Source organism: Mytilus galloprovincialis, chromosome 4 (genome assembly GCF_965363235.1).
Source record: "Mytilus galloprovincialis chromosome 4, xbMytGall1.hap1.1, whole genome shotgun sequence".
Classification (NCBI taxonomy): domain Eukaryota; kingdom Metazoa; phylum Mollusca; class Bivalvia; order Mytilida; family Mytilidae; genus Mytilus; species Mytilus galloprovincialis.
This window is the reverse complement of record NC_134841.1, coordinates 78,193,150-78,215,500: the sequence shown is the minus strand read 5'-3', so window position 1 is coordinate 78,215,500 and position 22,351 is coordinate 78,193,150. Positions and strand designations below refer to the sequence as shown.

The window sequence follows — 22,351 nt, the reverse complement described above, 5'->3', positions numbered from 1 at the left end:
TATTTACTTATACTAAAGTTATTGTGCGAAAACCAAGAATAATGCTTATTTGGGCCCTTTTTTGGCCCTCAATTCCTAAATTTTGGAACCAAAACTCCCAAAATCAATCCCAACCGTTCTTTTGTGGTCATAAACCTTGTGTCAAAATTTCATAGATTTCTATTCACTTAAACTAAAGTTATAGTGCGAAAACCAATAAAATGCTTATTTAGGCCCTTTTTGGCCCCTAATTCCTAAAATGTTGGGACCAAAACTCCCAAAATCAATCCCAACCTTCCTTTTGGGGTCATAAACCTTGTGTTAAAATTTCATTGATTTCTATTCACTTTTACTAAAGTTAGAGTGCGAAAACTAAAAGTATTCGGACGACGACGACGACGCAGACGACAACGCCAAAGTGATAGCAATATACGACCAAAAAATTAAAATTTTTGCGGTCGTATAAAAACAAGAAGATCAAAGAAGCCAGGTTATTTAATTTCACTTTCAGATATATTGATGATGTTCTCTCCATTAACAATTCGAACTTTTCTGATTGGGTTCCATTAAGGTAACACGATACCGAATGACGTTACGCCATGAGTTATCGTTCCTGACGTTATCGAATCATACAGAAAATAGTTTGTTTGTATGGAATGTAAAAAAGTGGTTATTTAGCCGAATAACTTTTCCTGTGTTCTATGTGTAAACAGTCTATGAAATTCATTGGTCTGTACAGAGTAAATTCGATATAGTTTGGAAATATTTTAAAATACAGTGCCAGCTTTGTAATCGTATAAACCAGGTCTACTCAGGACGGACTGTCGGACAGCTGTCAGCAACATCGGAATGAAGCATTAGAAAGTTAACGAAGGCTGAGAAATACATGGGCACTTGATTCGGCAGAAATAAAATAACAGAATTCAGGTTCCGTTACAGTCTGAATAAAGCCAGCCCGAGTATCCACTTGCGTCTACAACTGTTTTCAAAATTGTATTGTATCGTCCCGAACATGCATGAACTATTTGCCACTGAACATTAAACAACCATCAAACCGAGCAATTATAAAACTGTTAAATGAATCAAATTTTTTGAAATACTATATTTCTGCATCACGGGATGCAGTAATGGTACCACCATTGTCCAATATGATGGAGTTAAAAATCAGTAATTCGGATGAATCTCACGTGAAATGTTTCATTTAATTTTCACGTAAACTTAACAAAAATCTGAAGGAATTTTTTATGTTTTTAATCAAATTTTAGAACAAAGATATTATTTAAATAATTTTTTTTCAAATATTTACGTGAATTTAACGTGTACAAAATTCCGGTGATTTATGCATGAACTATTATCATAAGATTCACATGGAACCTGTTCGCGCAAGTTTCAAGTAGGCCTATATGCTCGTTTGATGTGAAAATCAGACGATATTACGATTAATTCATATGAGTGAAATTCCATGTGCAGGACGAAATAAAATTATATCTGATTCAGTAGAATTTTATATTGCATTACTAGGAACTTTACGACAGTCGACAGGGGAAATGAAAATAAAATATACTCATTCAGATCCCGACACATATTTTTCTCTCCATTTCTCTGAGAAGGAATAACGTTATATTCTGTACACCATAACGTCACACGTTTTTGGTCAAATTCTAGGCCTATCGATCAACTTTGAAGCCATTTATTTCAAAAACAAGGATGGTGACATATGAGTTTCTATACGTGAATGGATTCACTATGCAATCCTGGATATTATGTTAGTTTTTTGTTTTTCTCCGTATATAAGAAAATAGCCATCCATTCGAAAATCTAAAAAGGTAAGCCGAAAAATAGGCATTTCCCCTATATACCTAAGTAAATTTGTCGCCAAAATTGACGTTTTCCTATGAAAATTACAAAAAAACAAAAATGGTGACCCCCATTTTTTATTACATATTTCGATGTAATTCGATTCAAAGAACACGTATGCCAAAAATTTTGGAAATCGGGAGATATGTCATTCGGTATCGTGTTACCTTAATATACCCACCAGAACTAAAAATTAAAGAGACAACAGACACGGCTTCCTCCGCCTCATTTTTAGACTTATATCTCGAATTTGACATACACAGTCATCTCAGTACCAGAATCTATGACAAAAGAGACAATTTTAATTTTGAAATTATCAATTTCCCCCATCTTAGTTGTAATATACCAACTTCACCTGCATATGGAATATACATTTCCCAACTTATTCGGTATTCAAGAGCTTGCAGCTCCTATTCAGACTTTGTAAAACGTCACCAGTGTCTGAGCAGAAAGTTGATGAACCAGGGGTATGTCAAAGAACGTCTCGTCCTTTTTCTAAAAAAGTTCATCGGAAGGTACCAAGAACTTGTTGATAAATATTCCGTATCAACTTCACAAATATTACAAGATGGTCTTGAAGTATAGATTTTGCGTCCTGACGTTGGTTATCATCTTAATAACGTGTTATAGTATTCTTTTATTTGTCTTTATTAATATTACTTTTACTGTTACGTCAGTTTTTTTTAGATATTCATTTGACGTGACTCTGTGCTTATTTAAAACATCATACTTTGAACGACAAAAATATTTTCATTTATTAATATTACATTTACTTATGGATCTTGTCATATACTTTGAATGACAAAACTATTTTATTCATTAATACTACTTTTTCTGTTAAGTCTGTTTTTTATGATAAACATTTGACGTGACTCTGTACTTGTGTAACCCGTCATACTTTTAACCACAGAATTATTTTATTCATTAATATTACTTTTACTGTTAATTTTAAGTCTTTTTTTTTTATATATCTACTTTACGTGACAATTTTTTTCATCATAAACATATTAAAGTATATTTCATTTGACCTAACCCTAAATGATGGCTTTAAACATTGAGTGTTGTGATGTAACAACATAAATAATGTCAGTACTTACAGATACTTGTGTGTTGACTTTATCTCTGATTTCTTGTGATACTTCAGGAATACTGGAGGGTACTGACAGAATGCTGCTATCAGAAGCATTACGAGGTATTACTATTTTACCTTCTAATATGTTTGAGATGGTTCTATCAATATCTTTTGTTTTCACTGAAATAATAAATTCAAAAAGTTAAGAGTTTCTATAATTAAAATATAACAATCAGATTCTTTAATTGTGAATATAGGAGATTTAATAGTCGTATGGGCTTAAAGAGGAAGACACTTATGTTTTTATCTAATTTGTTTAGACAAGTTAAATAAGACATCATACTCGTTTATTTTGGGTTTTTTTTAAATATGCTTATTATATATTGACTTAACTTCAGATTTTATGCAATAGAGATTCATAATTGCAAAGTCCAAGTATGCTTTGGTATCTGTCAACAAGATCAATAAAAATATATTTGAAGAGTACTAAAATTTGTGGAGTGAACCATGAATTTAAAATGAAATACATGTACAATTTTTCATTTACTGACTTTAACTGTATCACACAGTAGCCAATTATTTGAACACAGGGTCTTATTTGTAATGTCACAATAACTGTCATTATATAGTTATATACGGTAAAGAATAAAAAATATTACTTTTTTCAGGTATAACTGTTTTCAGAATAATGACAAAAGGCTGTAATATTTATTTTTATTTTTATAAATATTGTTTATATGAAATGCACTGCAAATGATTTAACACTTTATAAATTTTGTGCATCAGAATAGTTTTTCTAGATTTTAATCAATAATTTCTGTATTCAATTTTGGCATGGTGTCAGGAAAAGCTCAACACTGATATTTACTTATTTTTGAATCTATCTGTGAAATTCTAGTATGCTCTAAAGATATGGCTAAGTCTTAGTGAAATACTGAATTAAAAACATGTATACTATTTTTTATCATTGGACCATATATTCTTACTAAGATATTCAAGTTTTAGTTCCAATTTTTCATAATAATATGTATCTGAACAAAACAGACACTAGTTATCTTTAATAAATTAACTAATTCAAAATATTACGCTAACATTTAAACTGACAGAGTAGTTTATAGTGACAATATATCTATTTACGCATGGACATGCTAACTAGTTTAAATACCTATTATATATCTGATATGTATTGTATTTAAACAGATATTGAACTTTATTGTTTACCTTAGAAGATTTGCTATTACAATCACTTAAGATATAAACCAGGAAGAAGAATACGTCACACAATAAACAATAATGGCGTTCTCTGGATCAGTCCAGAAAAGTCAAATACCTATTAACTGTCAATTTTGTGAAACTCAGAAATCTATCAAGTGGAAATGCCTTGATTGTAGCCTTTTAATTTGTGACAATTGTAAAGACAAAATACATTTAAAAATCAAGAATGCAAAGGATCATAAGATAATAAGTATCAAAGACATTGGACTACACCCAGAAGAATTGGATTTTACTAACATTAAGTGCCAGCAACATGCAGGACAATCTTGTTGCTTATTTTGTACCACATGTGACCATCTTGTCTGTCCTACATGCTTTGCTAAAGTCCATAAGAAGCATGATTTAATAGAAATCAATGAAGCATATGACATTAAACAAGATGATTTGAAGAAAAAGCAAACTAAAACTCAGAAAAATAAAGCTGAAATAGAAGCAAGAATGGATAAACTCTGCCAACTGCAAGCTGTTGAAGGTTTTAAATATGAAAAAGTAAGACAAGATATTCAGTCACAAGAGAAAGCATTGAAACAAGCAGTTGAAAAATACGCTGAAAAACTACAAAAAGAATTAGAACAGAACCATAAATCTGCTTTCCAATCCATCAAAGGAGATATCATTGATATATCAGAATTCATTACACAATCAGATGTACAGTATGATGAAGTAAAGGACTTCATGAATACTACTGATGTTGCCAAATTCTTCAAAGAAGTTTCTGAAATGAAAAAGTCCTCAGATATAACAATAGAAAAGACTACTTCAACTTATTGTTCTATACCAAAGTTTATCCCAGGAGAAATCACTCAGTCTAATTTTGGAATTTTTCAGAATGATGATAGTTCATCAGGTGAATTAACTGTTGATTTGAACATAAACAGAGAATTTCAAACTAATCTTTCTTTAGTAAGTCACTTATCTCTTTGCCATGATGATTCACTTTGGATAGCTTGTACTCAAGATGAAGTGTTACAGAAAGTAAAACCTGAAGGAGCCAATCTAAAGACAATATCAACCTTCAACATCATGGTCTTTGGTATGGCAATAACTGGATCTAATGATGTCCTTGTGATTACTGAAAGAGGATCCAGACTTAAAAAGATTGACAGCAGCACTGGTGAACTAACTGACTCTGTGTATGATGCTACCCCATACACTCCTACAGCTGTCTGTATGACATATGATAATAAAGTCATTATAGGAGGATTTCATGATAACTTAGATACAACAGCTGTTATGGTGATGTCTGAGAAGGGAGATCAAGAGGCTGTGTATGAACATGACCAACATAATCAACCTATATTTAGATATGCCAGGAATATAACAAGTACACGCGATGGTAGTATTCATGTGGCAGATTATAAACTAATTGATGGTAAAGGTAGAATAGTAGTGCTAGGACAGGATGGTGAAGTAATCAACACTTATACAGGACATAATAAAATAAACAAGGCAAAGGAATTTAGACCAGACTACATAGTAACAACACCTAGAGACAATGCCATTGTAAATGATATGGAGACTAATACACTTCACATACTAAATAATTCAGGAATACTGCTCACATGTTACAATACAAGTGACATAGGAATAATGTATCCAATGTCCCTTGCCTACACACCAACAGGACAGCTCTATATAGGATGTAGTAGGAGTGCAGGCAGTACAGCCAAGGAAGCAAAATTATATGAAGTAAACATTCATGGCTGTTGAACATTTTATACAAAACCACAACTTTCTGTGAGAAACATTTTCGATAATTATCAATGTAAATTTATACATTCTTCCTTTTTCAAATGAAACAAAATGATGATCATAAATTTAAATTCATAATAGAACATGGACATTATTAGACACATCAAGTGCAGATAGTCATATTATTATGGTTTAACAATGTATTATGAAAATGTAACAAACACAAAATGGAAAATGAATTATATCTTATTCTAAAAAGTGGACATACTGCAATTTTCATAACAAACTATTAGAATTTTTACCATATTCATATTCAAGACAATATTATATGACTTAGAAAAGATACTTGGTCTTTTTGTATATGCATGTAAAAAAAAAATGTATTACTGAATTTACTGTAAATCAAATGTTGTATATTCAATTTTGTTTATGTTATACATTGATTTAGCTTTGGTATACTTTATGGCCATAAGCCATACAAATATTATATAGACAATATATATAGAATGTATTTGGTATAGGTCTGTTTTTGGGTAATAAATACTTCTAAAAACTGTTGTGCTTTAATGCATACAAACCATATTCAAATGCAGGCAAAAGTAGTTTTAAAATTCAAAAATCTTAATCAAATAAGAAATCATCCAGGTAACAAACAAAATCTGAGGGATTAGCATGAACTTCAAAAGGATAGAAATTCAGATTCTGTAAAAGTGTAATAATTGATAATAATCGATAAAATTAAAGATTTGATCAATAACCAAATGAACTCAGTACTAGAACAAGTAGTGATGATAAGTTTATGTTGATGTTGAACCAATTTATTGACAGTTACATCTGATTGAACAGTTGTGTTATTTCACTACTGTTCCTGGTTTGGGGAGGATCAATTACTCACAAATGTGTTCCATCTCACCACATTCTTTAAGTGTTTGTCCCAATTCAGGAGTATGTAAATCATTGGTTTTCATATGATTGGTTCAAGTCTGTCATGTTTGGGGTTTTTAATTGTAGTTAAAAATAAGGGTGTTTGTTTTCTCTTTGGATTGTTTCACATAAAAATGATTTTTTTGATGTCTGGGCTTTTTAAATCTGACCATGTGATATGTTTATTTTCATTGTTGTATGGTGACCTATAGTATAATACATACACTATACATTTGAACTCTGGTAGATAAATGTCTCATTGGCTAGATATGAACACCTTAGAACAATCAAAATACACTATTTACAGGTCAAGTTCAGATAAACCCTGCCAGACAGACATGTACACATTAAAAATGTTCCATGCATCCACTATAGTTGATTTGTTGCTTATAGAACCTAATAATCAAACTTAACCAGGAAAACTTAAAATTGACCAAGGAACCATGACAATGAGGTCAAGGTCAGATGATAGCTGCCAGACCTAATCACTGCACAATTATTCCATACACCAAATATAGTTGACCAATTGCTTAGAGGTAAAGAAAAACAGACCAAAACACAAACAAATAACATTGAGCAATGAATCATGAAAATGCTGTCAAGGTCTGATGATACCTGCCAGACTGACATTTACATCATAATATATTTCCATACACAAAATATAATTGAGCTATTGCATATAGTTTTAGAAAAAAAGATCACTCAACTTTTTACAACTGAACCATGAAAATGAGATCAAGGTCAAATGCTACCTGCCAGGTTGACATGTACATCATAAAATATTTCCATACACCAAATATAGTAGACATATTGTTTATAGTATCTGAGATATGGACTTGACCACAAAAAAATAACCTTGTTCACTGATCCATGACATGAGGTTAAGGTCTAGTGAAAAGTGTCTGGCAGGCATCAGGATTTGTTCGGACTCGATGGTATCTAACATCCGGCACAATGAAGGAACATTAATAGACAGAAGAAAGCTAGGTTTCTCCTTATTTTTTTATTTCTTTTATGATATCGAAGAGTATATATACATATACAACTATTTTCTATTGTGATATGCAATATTTTCTACAACCGTTCTATATTAACTGAGAAATAGGTAAAAATGCACGTCAAAATGACAAATTGAGTGAACCTTGACTTGAAATTGTTTAATTTCTCGTTAAATTGTTCACATTGTATGGAAAGAAAGGTACAAAAAGATATATACTGACACGGAGATTGCAAAACTTGTTTTTATGAACATCTCAATACTTGTATTTCTTCTGTCTTTTGATGTTCCATCATTGTGCCCGATGTTAGATACCATCGAGTCCGATCAAATTTTGCCGGTGTGGTTTAGACACAGTGAAGCTACACACATACAAAATACTAGAAACAGCATGCATGAGCACAGCTTGAAGTCTACTTGAAATGTAGTTACACAGCTTGAGTTTTCATGCACTGATGCATACTGTTGACAGTCTTGATTAGTTTGTAAGTTCTTCTTCCATAGGAGTTTGAATGTCCAATAAGTAATTTCTTGGTGTTACACATGTACCCAGAACAGAGTAAATAACTCATAGAAAAAGAAGACAACCTGGAACACTGATAGTTAAAATATTTCTCAGTGCTCTGATGATTTAAAATAAACCTATGATATACATTTCAATAAAATTCTGGCCAGAAGGACAAAAAAACAGGTATTTCCATGTAGCCACAACATCTGTATAACTTTTTTAACACATAATTTTCAAAGTCTATAGTCCATATATAAATTCAGCAAAAATCAGGGGAGTGGAACCACACATACAGTCCATCTGTAGGTTATCATTAATATGTGAAGGCATTTGCGAAATCAAAGAGCTGATAGCTCTGAGGTGGAAGAAGGTGAATAAAAGGTAACCTGAATTACAACAAAAGCAGCCCCACTTACCAAGGCTGCTTTAATCCATTATCGTTATGATGTATTTTTTTTTTCTTCAAACAAGAAAAGGTCATAAGTACATGGATTTCCCATCCGTACAATCATTTTCTATGTTCAGTGGACTGTGAAAATTAGGTAAAATCTTTAAATTGGCAGTAAAATAAAGAAGATCATTCCATAAGGAACACATGTGCACTAAGTTTCAAGTTGATTGGATTTCAACTTCATAAAAAACTACCTCGACCATAAACTTTATAACCAGAAGCAGGAACGGACAGACCAGAAAACATAATGCCCATAAATGGAGCATAAAAATAGTAAGGCTTGTTACATACCCGCCAACTTTTGAAAGTTCCCATAGGGGTTTTTAGTGCACAACAACAATTTTAAGGTTACAATTTTAAGCGAAGTATTTTGCACGATCTAGATTGTCTAGAAAAAGTGTCATATTTGTATGATGAACTTACATGCCTTTTTCTTAAGTCTGTTTGCATGATTCTAGTTATTAAATCGGTAGAAGAGATGAAGCTAGCAGATCAGTGTTTATTTTCTTGCGTAAGAATATTAGATGCTTGTTGAAATTTCCAAGTAAATTGGACTTCAATTTCATCAAAAACTACCTTGACCAAAAACTTTAACCTGAAACTCATACTTTTAATTTCTATGTTCAGTGGACCATGAAAATGGTGTCAAAAGTCAAATTTTGTTTTACAATAAGAAAGATCATATCATAAGGAACATGTGTACTAAGTTTCAAGTTGATTGAACTTCAGTTTATCAAAAACTACCATGACCAAAAACTTTAACCTGAAACTCACACTTTTAATTTCTATGTTCAGTGGACCATGAAAATAGTGTTAAAAGTCTAATTTTGTTTTAAAATAAGAAAAATAATATCATGAGGAACATATGTACTAAGTTTCAAGTTGATTGGACTTCAGCTTCATCAAAAACTACCTTGACCAAAAACTTTAACCTGACGTGGGACGAACGGACGGACGCACGGACGAACGGAGGCACAGACCAGAAAACATAATGCCCCTCTTCTATCGTAGGTGGGGCATAAAAATACTATTTACTATCTTTATCATGTTTATGGCAGTACAGTAGACTCCAGACAATCGGATACCCAAAATTTCAGCTAAAAATATCCGATTACCCGATATATTCAATTAGACGATGAATGTATATTCAATGAATATTCTACAATAATAAGTAGATCTATTGCTTAATATGTGAAAGGGCTGGAGGATTGATGGAGTGATTTTTATCAGTTACATCACCACGATGTTTGCGAGAAAAATTATCAGCTGATTATGTAGCTAATGATTAAATTTGTTTCCACTTGCAGTTTTTAAATCCTATATTTATTAAAATCAATCAAATGTCCTGAAATATTTATGTAAGTTATTATCTTCCATCCATAGTTTGTCTTTACTTGTTTAGTAAACAAATTATTTACATTTTCACACAGGTAAACTAATTTGGCTATAAATAGATCACAGCATGTCTGAGTAGAATCTCTTATCTAAAATAGTAATTAGGTCTTTCCACCTTTCCTGGTGGAAAGACCTATTGAATTTGTTCTGATTATTTTTTTTTTTCTTCCGCCTAATTTTTTTCTTGCGGTGTAAAAAAGTTTCAAAAGATGTCGCTTAGTTTTTTTGTATATGATATCATACAGTCTATAGGCTTTTGAAACTCAACCTGTTTAACCGAACACTTTTCTTTGTAAGAGTTATCTCCCCAAACACTGTTTTTCTTGTTATCAGATCTCCTCCGCAACCGTAAAAGAAAGCGACAAATTTATTTTTCCAAATTGCTCGTTATATCCTCAGAATGTTAGTTTTTATTTTGACCGAAGCTTTACGAAGACTCCATATGAGAGTTATTTCCCCTTTTATATTGAAATAAATGAAATATATTTGTAACTGGAAAACCATAAGTGATAACGGCCTAGGGTCTTTTGATTTGAGGTCCTTGGTCAAAAAGTATGAAAATGAGGTCAAGGTCATAGGTCAAGGTCATGTTCAAATTTTTGATTTTGGCTTGTTATCTCTTATTTTCAGAAATCATACAAGATATCGACAAAATGTTTTCAGACAATTGTTAGTTGCGACATGTCGTAACATGTAAATTTTACTTAAAAGGGTACGTAACATTTAATGCGAGTTTTGCCCCCTTTTATATCTAATATTAGTTGTATGGTAATATAACTCATTAACAATATAAAGTAGAGGCCTAGAATCTTTTGATTTGAGGTCCTTGGTTGATGACCTTGAAATTGAGCTCAAGGTCATAGGTAAATTTAACATTCTAGATTTTGACCTTTGCTTTTTCCTCTTATATATACATGATAAAGCCATGGGACTTTTGTCAAAAAGTTGCAAGCAATGTGACCTTGAAAAATCCAACCGGAAGTGACCTTTTGTAAACCGGAAGTAGACATTTTTTGTACTAATTTAATGTAAAAGTATATAGAACCATCTATTTTTGGAATCAGTGTCAAGTAAACTATCAAAACATACCGAAAGTAACATCTTTTAAACCGGAAGTAAAAAATGATCTCCTTATTTATATCTTTTTGTATAGAAACCATACATTTTTGGAATCAGCGTTCAATAAGCTGTCATTTGACGCTAGAATTGACATTTAAAACCGAATTTTAATATTTTCATATAAAAAAGATCCTTACTGGTGGAAAGACCATCATTGTTTCTCTGAACAATTGGTTTTTAATTGTTATAATTTTATTTCTTTAAATAATCAAATTTAAATTTATGAAAATAATCATGATTGATAAAATAGTATTGCATAAAGTTTACGCTTTCAGAGACTATTTATGTTTAGGTCATGGTTCTACAGGCTTCTTCACAAATTTGTAAACAAACCAATATGGCGGCCACACGTGATTACCTTTGCACATGTGAAAAACATATTTCTGACAAAAGTCAGATTTCTCTTGTCAAAAGGGATTTATATTTATATTGCAATAAATTATTCAGAAGGAGGTACATTCAGTTTCAATTATATTTCTTATTCTATGAGCATTTAGAGTTTAATCAAATTCTCCCAACAGTAACGTACTGCTCTTGTCAACTGAGTCTTGAATAATTTTATAAATACTTAATAGATTCAAACCATTTGAAGTAGAAAGGCATCTAGTACACATGACAAGGAAAACAATGAATAAAGACACCAATTTAATAAGAAATAGATCCTTTTTATTTATTTAAAACAAAATCTTCTTGTCTGCAAGATTGCAAATTCGTAACTTCAAGGGCGAACTTGTAAACAGGGCGAGTTGTCCCGATACCAAATTCACGCATGCGTACTACAAATATCTACAGTAAAAACATCCGGTTACAAGTAAACAAATAACGTTCATGGATTTCATGTGGATGAGATGAAATCTATTAATTTACATAAATAAAAAGGTCATATTTACGATAGTGATTGTTTTTCAATCCTAATTTACAAATTAAATGATTCAGATGCTTAATCATGTGTAAAAATTGGTGCCAGGAATCTTAAGTTGTTATGAAATTGTAATACACAGAAGCGAATGCGGCATACAGAGGCTCAATGAGTTTAAAGTCGGTCCCATAGGTCTTCAGAAGACTTGACGTCTTCTTCCACCAAAAATCTAAATTGTAAACTGATATTTCACATAATTTACGAGTCTAAGATGTCACCGCTTGCATATAACATTTTAAAGGAACAGAACTCAATTATGGTAAAGTGTGATGATACCAAAGTTCTTACATACTTGATCTGAGTTTTGTGGTAATTGGCTTTGTGTATAAATTTCATAACATTTGATTAAGTAACAATTTAAATAGAGAATGGAAACAAAAAAAATCTGCAATTTTCCATTTGTAAAGAGGCATAACTCTAAAAAGGTAAACTTAATGCCCCCTCTACAACAACAGGGCATAAACAGTCTGTGTAAAATTGAGAATGGAAATGGGGAATGTGTCAAAGAGACAACAACCCGACTATATAATAGACAACAGCAGAAGGTCACCAATACGTCTTCAATGCAGTGTCCTTCAGCTGGCCCCTAAACAAATATATATACTAGTTCAGTGATAATGGACGTCATACTAAACTTGTGTAACTGTTTGTTGCAAAATGATAGAATGATGAATTAGGTTAAAATAGTGTCAGGTTATAAATACCTTTTCTATTTGTTGTGCCATTCTGAATATCTCTGATACTTACATAGATCTTTTTCTATAAACAGATAAAGCTTCTTTGACTTTATGTGCCATTTTGGACACCTCTGATACTTACATAAATCTTTCCCTTTTACAAAGAAAGTTGTATTAGGTAATACTTCTAATACTTGATTTGCCATTCTGAGTATCTTTGATACTTACATAGATCTTTCTCTATAACAGACAAAGGCGTTTCAGGTAACACTTCTTTGACTTGTTGTGCCATTTTTGACACCTCTGCTAATTCTGCAGGATTTGGCTTAGTTTTTTTGTTACTGGAAGCTGAAAAATGAAAGATTTCTTAAATCTTAAGTGCTCCTTATAAACTTAATGTCCTGCAGATTTTGTATTTAAAAACAAAGAGGGGGAACCGATATTTCTTATCAAATTTTTCAATTGGTGAAATTTTTTATCTGGAAAATATTTTAGTCATCAAAAATTTCAGCATCTATATTATCACATTTATTATTCAGCGGAAGCTGGAATTGCTGTTCATGTTTGTATAAACAATACTTATCGCTATTTGACAAAATTTTCCTTTGATCTTGCTGACTGATAAATTCCTTTCTCAGCGGAGTCGAGTGATGTACAAAATTATCGCTAGAAACTAAGGGAGCAAATGCCCGTTGTCAATGAAATTAAAAACGTTGCCATGAGTAAAATAGCTATAAACAGATCATCATTGGTCATCTCAACTCAATTGCTTTATTTGCATGCGCCTTACCAGCAGAAGCGAGAAAATCTATCTCGTTGAGATGATCAACGATAATCTATAATTTTATTACATATCAATAAAAGATTTTGTAAGTTACAGCTGTGTGCAAAAAGCATTTTAAATTTGACTTTCCTCTGAATGATTCCTAATATTATTTGGCTTGAAAATCAAGAGAAAGTCTGATAATAATACAATCTTTCCCTTAATTTGTGATATTGTTTAATTTTTTAATACAATAATACAATTTCTTGTCTGCATTATGTTACTAATAGTTAGGGTAAAATTTGCTCCAAGAATGTCTTCATGTTAAATCCCTCAAAAAAATCATGATTGCAATGAATTGTACCTAATACACACATATAGTCTAAGCCAGTCTGAATTCGATTTCAGTATATTTTATTCAATGTTTTTTAATAATAAATAGAAGATATTAAGAGGAAATTGCCTTTATAAAGATATTCAGTTATGAAATACATTTGTACCTGATAATGTCTTCACATTTTTGATTGGTGAGTTTGATGGGTATTACAGCATTTTTCAATAGTCCTGTATTTCACTTAATTTAAAAATATCCTGGTTAATGACACAAAGTGAATTTCTTCCGAGTGAAAGTCAATATTAAAAACAAAACCTGCATTTTAATGTCCTGAGTCAGGCGCCTGTTGTTCAGTGGTTGTCATTTGATGGTGTGGTTCATGAGTGTTTATTGTTTTTATATATTAGACCATTGGTGTTTCCTATTAGAATTGTTTTAAACTAGATATGTTAGGGGCCTTTATAGCTTGCTGTTTGGTGTGAGCCAAAGCTCTGTGTTGAAGGCATTACTTTGACCTGTTACTGTTAACTTTTTATACATTGACTTGAATGGCGAGTTGTCTCATTGGCACTCATACCACATCTTATTTATAATAATAATCTAAACAATAACACATACCTTTTTTTAGTTTACTCTCACTATCTAATCTTTTAATATATTTTTCTTTGTCTTCAAATGTATAATCTGTCATTCTAACTTTTAAAGTTGAGGAAAGTTTTTCCCGTACTCTGTCAGCAAATTCCTCAACAGATTCGTCTGCAGATTTCTCCATTGCTGGTAAAATTCTAGGAAAATCAATAAAACAATAAAATACTATTAAAATAACCACATTCAATGACAAAGTAAAACTTAAAATTTTAGTATATGACTGTTTGTTTCATTTGTTCAGTAATAAAGTCTTATTTCAAAATCACTGTGATTGAATCATTTAAAAAAAATTCTAAAAAAGTCATCAAATTCATTTACTGTAAATACATTGTCAATAATGAGACTGGGTGAGGATCGCAATAACAGAACTCAAATTCTGAAATCTGATACATTTATCTTTATGTAGATTTTCCAGAATCTGCAATAATCATTCTTACATTCAATCTCATGTATCTAATTTAAAGTTGCCATTCTGTCTTTTAAAAAGTTGTTTTCAAGGAGTTTGGTTTCATATCTACAGACTTTAATAAACTTGTTTAATTTCCTCATGATATGTCCAGACTCAGTGATTTATCTATCATGGAATGTGTTGATAAAACAGATTCAAATTTTGTTAAAATATAAAAACACTCTTACAGAAAACTTACTTAATTTTAAAAATTGTGTATGGAAAAAACATGCTCCAGAAAAAATCTGTCCACCTGTTGCTTGTCAATGTTGTCTGAAAAAACAGAATGAAAACTATATTTTTCACAAGTTAAATTTAACATTAATCATCAATCTTTGTATGATTTCGTGGAACACAATGTATACACTAATTTCACATTTGTCTGCCAGTGAAATAAATAAATTAATTTCCCATATTTTTAAGCATCAGAACAGAAAAAAAGGTCATCATAAATCGCGTACATTGTAATTGTTTTGGAAATGTTTGGATGTAGCAGTCCAATTGGTTTTGCATATAGTTAATCTTTTTATAATAAATTTGAAGATGTGTTTTGACTCCTTTAATATATAGTATTTGCTTTTAAAGTTGAAAATTGCATGAAATCAAATGTTAAATGGATAGAAATTATTTTTTTTAAAGAGAAAATAGTTTTGCAAAAAAAACCAAGCATGCTTCTTTTTGGTCTGGTTGTTGTCTCTTAGACATATTCCCCATTTCCATTCTCAATTTGATTCAAATTTGTTTCTGTGTTAGGAGTAACATGCTACATCAGCTGACTCCCTCTTAAACCATTCCAAAGTCTTCAAAGATTATTTGTAAATCAGTCTCTTCTCTCTCTTGTTTAAAAGTTTCAGTAGCAATTTGAATAAAATTGACATAGTGTTAATATAACTGGATTAACCCTTATATGGGTTATTTTATTATATCCCTCGATAATATGCAGTAATGACACTTACTACTTTGACATCCAATGGCCATCTTGTAGCTTGTATTGTCATCTTAAAAAAATAAAAATAAAGTACAATTTATTTGACAGACAAGATGCCAGGACCAATTTCACTTTTGTTTCATGAATTGTATTGGAGAAACAGGCTTTCTTAATCCTTGTTGAAAATAATTTTTTTTGAAGACAGCATGAGACTAAAGCATAAAAAAAATTGTTATTGTTTTTGTGTACCCGACTTTTTAACAGAAGCATTATTTATCTCATCTGATAACAACAGTGAGTTGTCTCTAGTGAAGTAAACTTGGCCAGAACTTATCAAAAGGAACTTACCGGTAAGTTAAATTTTAAGTAAACTTCCTTTTGTCAGAATTTTTACTAATGTTGATTTGTTTTTTGTTTGACAGTCTTGATTTCATGCTGTAATACCAGTCTTAGATAATATATGTAATGTTTTCCTTCCTAGAATACTGTACAATTTTGTATATAACAAGATTATTTAGAATTACTTTTAACGTTCAACATAGTAAATATTTTGTTCATTCTTTAAGAAACTTAATGCAAAGTTGTGAGTATTTTACTTACAGGTTGAATAATACTGCTACAACTAAATGGAAATTTGCTGTAAAAGAAAGAACATTTTACCTGAATGCTTTACTTGTCCAATAACATTGTAATGAACAAATATGGCCATAAAAAAGAAAACTTTGAATCCTAAAACAGGGCTTTATTATGTGAATACATAATCTGGATAAAAACCAACACAAAAGCAAGCATATAAATACTGTGGATTCATTATTGTAAGTTTGGTATCAATTTTTGTTGATTTAATGGATAAAAAAAGCCATAAATTTACATTTTAAAACATGTTTAGGCTTCAGCAATCTTGATGAAGATCAGCAAGAATTGACCAGCAGCAGGTGGACTTTACAAGATGCAAACAATTTATAGATATATATTTTCACTAGAGGAAGGATTGGTGAAACTGCTTCTGATATATTCTTCATTTTGACAAACTTGAACTGATCAATGGACTACTTTTCTATTTAAAATACTGTTGAACAGATAGTGTGAAATAACAAAAAATATAAAAGAGAATGGATGGTTAAGATTGCATCAAACCGACTGAAAATTTCATAAGTTATTTAAATAAATACTATAATCTACTTACTCAAATTTTAATAAACCTTTTCTGCCATTTGTAGTTGTCTTCTCTGGCCACAAAAGCACAGGAAATTTATTGCTGTCATCTGCAAAAAAAAAATACTACATATCTGGAATTCCATTTTATTTTCACCTATAAAACTAATTGTCTAAAATTCTTTCAAACAAACTTAGATCACTGAGTAGAATGTTCTTGTATATTTGGACGGAAAACAAAATCCCTATTATATTTTAGCAGGGAATAAAAAGTTAATGCCTTCTCATCAGCAATCAAATCCTTCTTAAAAACTAAATATGACACAAAACGAAATTATGATTTAAGAGTCAAGCCAATTTGTTGTTATGTCGTGCACTTACAGTACTGATCCATGTTAGATGGACAGTTGGGCAATTTCAAACATGTTCAACTCTGTCCCATTCCCTCTGTGCCTTTCCAAATTATTAACTTGTAATTCTGTGGTTGTCATTGCATGCTGTCTTTCATTTTTTTTTATTTGCTTGCTTTCTTCATATAATGTTGGTTTTCTTGTTTGAATTGTTAGAAATTGTGTCATGTCAGTGTCTTTAAGTGCTTATTTTAGCTACTATAAACCAACTTATTTTGCAGATACTTTATTTCGCATTTCACACTTTCTAGTCCACTTCGTGGCTATTTGATCTGGCAATTATCTAATAAACTTGATGTAATTTGATAAGGAAATATCCAAGTTTAAAATATTCATGACATTTTTATTTGCGTTATTTTTCTACTCACCAAAGTCGCGAAAAATTATTTTTCATGAAAATATTTTTGTTAACAGCATATGGTATGGGTTTTGCTCATGGTTGAAGGCCACATGGTGACATATATTTGCTTACATCTATGTCATTTGGTCTATGGTGGGAAGTTGACTCTGATTTTATATACAAATGTATGTGAAGAGAAACTGGTTTTCATCTGATCAAATAAATAAATAATTACCTGTAACATATTCTTTAATATTTTTTTCAAATGTGTCTGTGCCTTTTGAAATACCAAAGTTTTTATATGCAAATACCCACTGTTCAAACCCTGATAGTCCTTGATAATCTGGCTGTAAAAAAATAAGCAAAACAACCAAAATAGAACAGATGAAGAATTACATTTCTATTTGAATAACTTACATGTAAATCTCAAAAAAGAAATGCAAACATTAATCAAATATCAGTTTTATCTTTAAGAAAGTATTGCAAAATAATAGTCCTTTAGAATTTACTTTTTAGCCTATAGCATTTTCAGTATGAAATGCTACTTGCAATATTTGGGTGATCAATCTTCTGCTCAACAAAATCTGATATCCACATTTTCAATTTCAGAAACAAAGTTTAGCTAATAAAGATCTTTTGTTGTAAGAGTCTTATTTTTTTCTAAATTCTTATGTATAAATTCAATGCATACTTTATTTGAATTTAAAAATAAAAAAATGTTTTAGTAAATGTAAACTTAACATTTTTTAAATTTGCACTTTAAATTTTGTTGTCTTGTTAATGTATGGAATTAACTTACTGTGTGACAAGGCTGAATGAAATCAATGATCATGTGATCCAAATGTGAAATATAATTGGCTACAAGTATTTTTGCTTTTTTCTTTTCATCTCTTTTGTCTTCTTGAACCATAATATGTATTCCAACAACAGCAAAAATTGATTTCAAAATGAAGCTGAAATAAATAAGTAAATACATTAAATAAAATCTGGTAGGGTTACACATATTCTTATAAATATCAATATAAGAAATAGAGATTTGCCATGAATGCAAACAAGACAATTATCCACCAGAGACCAAATGAAATAGAAGTAACAAACAATAAGTCACTAAACCCATATAGCTTAATTTGCTGTAAGCATTGCTGTTGTGTTGATGTGTGGCAATTATGATCTGCTTCATCACTGTCTGAAGAGTGACTTCTAAATGTTTGAAAGACAAGCTTCATTTGTACATATAATTATTAAATATCATATTTCTATTGGCTTTGATTTTGATTCTGCAAGTGTTGTACTTTAATAAAAGTGCAGTTCTACAATATAACCATACTTGGTAATGGCTTTCTCTTCAAAAGTGTCCAATATTGATATAAGTCGATGTATTGGATGAAAATTTTTATTAGTCATGTTAGTTGAGTTTCATAATTATTGTTTGATTGTTTTTTTTTGTTTTTTTTTGTAATTTGAGTTGTCTCAGCTTTATATACAGCTTGCTTGTTCCCTTTCTGGGTTCCCCTCTACCTTTTCTCAGCACCATACAGCTGTGATAGACCTACCCTTTATATTTTTTTCTGAAGGATAATATTAAAAAAATAATTTTTAATGTTCATGTTCATTCAATCCATTGAATTATATCAATAATTGGGCTACATGTAGCTAGGAATCTGATATGTGTATGTGTAATGTACATAAGCAAACCTGGTAGCAGCTGACTTTGGCAATATACATGACACCAACAAACCATGAAGTGCTATGAATAATCTAATAATAACTAGAACAAGTCCAAACGGGAAATAAAAAATCGTCAAAACAACTGATCCAGGATCAGGAAATCTGAAAAATAAAAATGTAGAATATTGTAGTTCATATACATTGCACCTGAGCAAACTGTTTTTTTAGATTTATAACATTTCTTATAAATGTAAATTTGATGATGCATCATAAAAATTCCTCAAAACAACAAAATTACTAACTCCATGTACTAGTTAATGACCCTAAAAAAAGAAAGGTTTTAGTGGTGACTTTATATAAATGGCAAGAGGAAGTACTTTTTTCAGATCTTTGATTGTTTCTTTTGAATGTATTTACAACCTTTACAGGCTAAGGAGAATTAAGAGCTTGACATATTGTATCTGACACCTGTGACAGGTGGAAGACTAGCTAGTACTTTATTTACATTTGTATGTTTATCTCAGAATCCCTTTAGATATATATCTTTTTGGTTATTGTTGGGATATAAGTACCCGGCCACATCCACTCTGTGTAGTGTTTGTATTTGTATCCACCTCATTCATTAAGCCTTTTTCAACTGATTTTTAAAGTTGGTTCTTATTTTGTACTGTTACATTACTGTGTGGCTGTCCCAAGTTAGGGAAGGGTTTGGATCCTGCTAACATGTTTAACCCCGCCATATAATTATTCATGTGCCTGTCCCAAGTCAGGAGCCTGTAATTCAGTGGTTGTCGTTTGTTTATGTGTAACATATTTGTTTTTTGTTCATTTTCTGTATAAATATAAATTAGGCCGTTAGTTCTCTCGTTTGAAACATTTTACATTGTCATTTCAAGGCTCTTTATAGCTGACTATGCGGTATCAGCTTTGCTCATTGTTGAAGGCCATACAATCCTATACAATGTAGTTGTTAGTTTCTGTGTCATTTAGTCTCTTGTGGAGAGTTGTCTCATTGGCAATCATACCATATCTTCTTTTTCATATAATATAATTTTTATCCCTTCATGTACATGTATCTTTTTAAGTTGAGGACAGATCAACTATAAATATGGACTAATCTACATGTAGCGGAACGACTTGGGACTTATTGACTTGAGCAAGATTATCATGAAAGTATCCTAAAAGTAGGTTTCATTGGGGTGTAAGTGTGACAAAGGATTGGCTGATTTTTTAAGTAAGCGTGAAAAGTGAAAGTCAACTGATAATTTTTGTGGTGAAAACAGGAGATAAAATCAAGTCGGACATATGAAATCACAAGCCCTATCATTACAACGATGAATATGATACAGGAATCGGACTAAAAGCAATTAGAAGGATCTAGTATCAGACCCCTCCCCAAATGAGACCCCCTTAAAACTAAAGAAAAGGGGTTCTTGCAGCAATAGCCAAACTTATATGACAGTTTAAGATAAAGGTTGTATACCTTTATACCTTTATCTTATACTTATTTAGGTGTGCGCAGCTGAAACACTTAACACGAACATATGAATTTATATGGGTTTCAATTTTCGCCATTTAATGCAGACTTAAAATTATTCAGAGTCTTTGCCGACACCATTAAATCTGACAGGTTATTCCACTGATCCACTACTCTAATTGAAAAAGTATTTAGTCTATGTGTAGTCTTACACTGTTTTTTAAAAAGTTTTAATGAGTGACCCCTAGTATAATAGATGGTGCTAAAGTAAATAGGCTCATCCAGTCGATGTCATCTATACCATGCAACGCTTTGTAGACTTGTATGGGGATCTCATTGGGGGGTTCTGATGCTGGATTCTGCTTACTGTTTTGTCAGATTCTTGTATCCCGCTTACACTATGATCGTAAGCAATTCTTATTTTTTGTAATTTCTCGTGTCCTGCTAGACCCTATTTCCCGTTTTCACGGCACAATAATTTGACTTTCACGTGTAACGCTTACAAAAAAATCGGCAATCCTGCGTCACGCTTAGACCCCAATCAGCCAATGAGACCCACTTGTATCATATGAGGGTGGTAAAGGGGGGTACGGAACACGGAAACACGTGAAATAAAAATCGCAAAAACGTAGCACGAAAAATAAAAATCCGGAAAAACGAAGCAAAAGAAATAAAATCATAAATATTAAGAAAAAAAGTACCAGAAGTTATTACACAGCCGTTCTTGGAGATCATGTAGACATTGTAAATGACATCAAGACCTTGTGGTCACCTTAAAGCGTATGCTACTTGCATCTGATTTGAAAAAATATTATTATGATGGACTTTATTACATGTACAAAATGTATAGCATACATATACAATAGAAAGTAGAATGGTAAAAATATACATCAATTTCTATTATATTACACAAGTTTCAAAAGGTACTATAACTCACTGACTTTGAGTTACTTCCAATTCACTTTTTAATCAAATGCTGAACAATGTAAGAACGAGAAATTAAGAGCACCGACACGAAACACGGAAAATAAATAAGGGGAAATACGAAGCACACACATCGAACCAAACACGAGAAAACGAGAAATAAAACACAAAATCACGAAAACACGTAAAATGAAAAGGCCGAAAACGTTGCACGAAAATAACCCTTTATCACCCTCTCATATCATTCCTATCCCTACGATATTCCAAGGTGATGAACCATAAAGATGTGTTATATGTATATTATGTGTATAGCCATACATAAAGTGATTTAGATTGAAACCTACAATACATAAGTCATTAACAGTAGTCTATAAAAAATATAGAACTGACT

The 22,351-nt window shown here is 31.3% G+C and overlaps 2 protein-coding genes across 2 annotated transcripts in view; one reads left to right on the top strand and one right to left on the bottom strand.

Moving 5' to 3' along the window:
* The window catches only part of LOC143073024 (lipid droplet-regulating VLDL assembly factor AUP1-like), a 28,272-nt gene that overhangs the window by 5,662 nt on the left and 259 nt on the right, over nucleotides 1–22,351 (bottom strand). The window contains exons 2-11 of the mRNA XM_076248246.1: nucleotides 19,587–19,721; nucleotides 18,691–18,844; nucleotides 18,127–18,238; nucleotides 17,173–17,251; nucleotides 16,587–16,623; nucleotides 16,015–16,056; nucleotides 15,258–15,331; nucleotides 14,581–14,747; nucleotides 13,094–13,213; nucleotides 2,934–3,088 (exon numbers count right to left, since the gene is read on the bottom strand). Of these exons, the coding sequence (XP_076104361.1) occupies nucleotides 2,934–3,088; nucleotides 13,094–13,213; nucleotides 14,581–14,747; nucleotides 15,258–15,331; nucleotides 16,015–16,056; nucleotides 16,587–16,623; nucleotides 17,173–17,251; nucleotides 18,127–18,238; nucleotides 18,691–18,844; nucleotides 19,587–19,721 (1,075 nt within the window). The remainder of the gene's footprint in view (nucleotides 1–2,933; nucleotides 3,089–13,093; nucleotides 13,214–14,580; nucleotides 14,748–15,257; nucleotides 15,332–16,014; nucleotides 16,057–16,586; nucleotides 16,624–17,172; nucleotides 17,252–18,126; nucleotides 18,239–18,690; nucleotides 18,845–19,586; nucleotides 19,722–22,351) is intronic.
* On the top strand, nucleotides 4,161–6,113 carry LOC143073023 (uncharacterized). Its single transcript, XM_076248245.1, has one exon. The coding sequence runs from the start codon at nucleotides 4,202–4,204 to the stop codon at nucleotides 5,891–5,893; it is 1,692 nt and encodes a 563-aa protein (XP_076104360.1). The 5' UTR covers nucleotides 4,161–4,201; the 3' UTR covers nucleotides 5,894–6,113.

What these genes read in the sequence shown, in the direction of transcription:
- LOC143073023 (XM_076248245.1), top strand. Translation starts at nt 4,202, where the DNA reads ATGGCGTTCTCTGGATCAGTCCAGAAAAGTCAAATACCTATTAACTGT.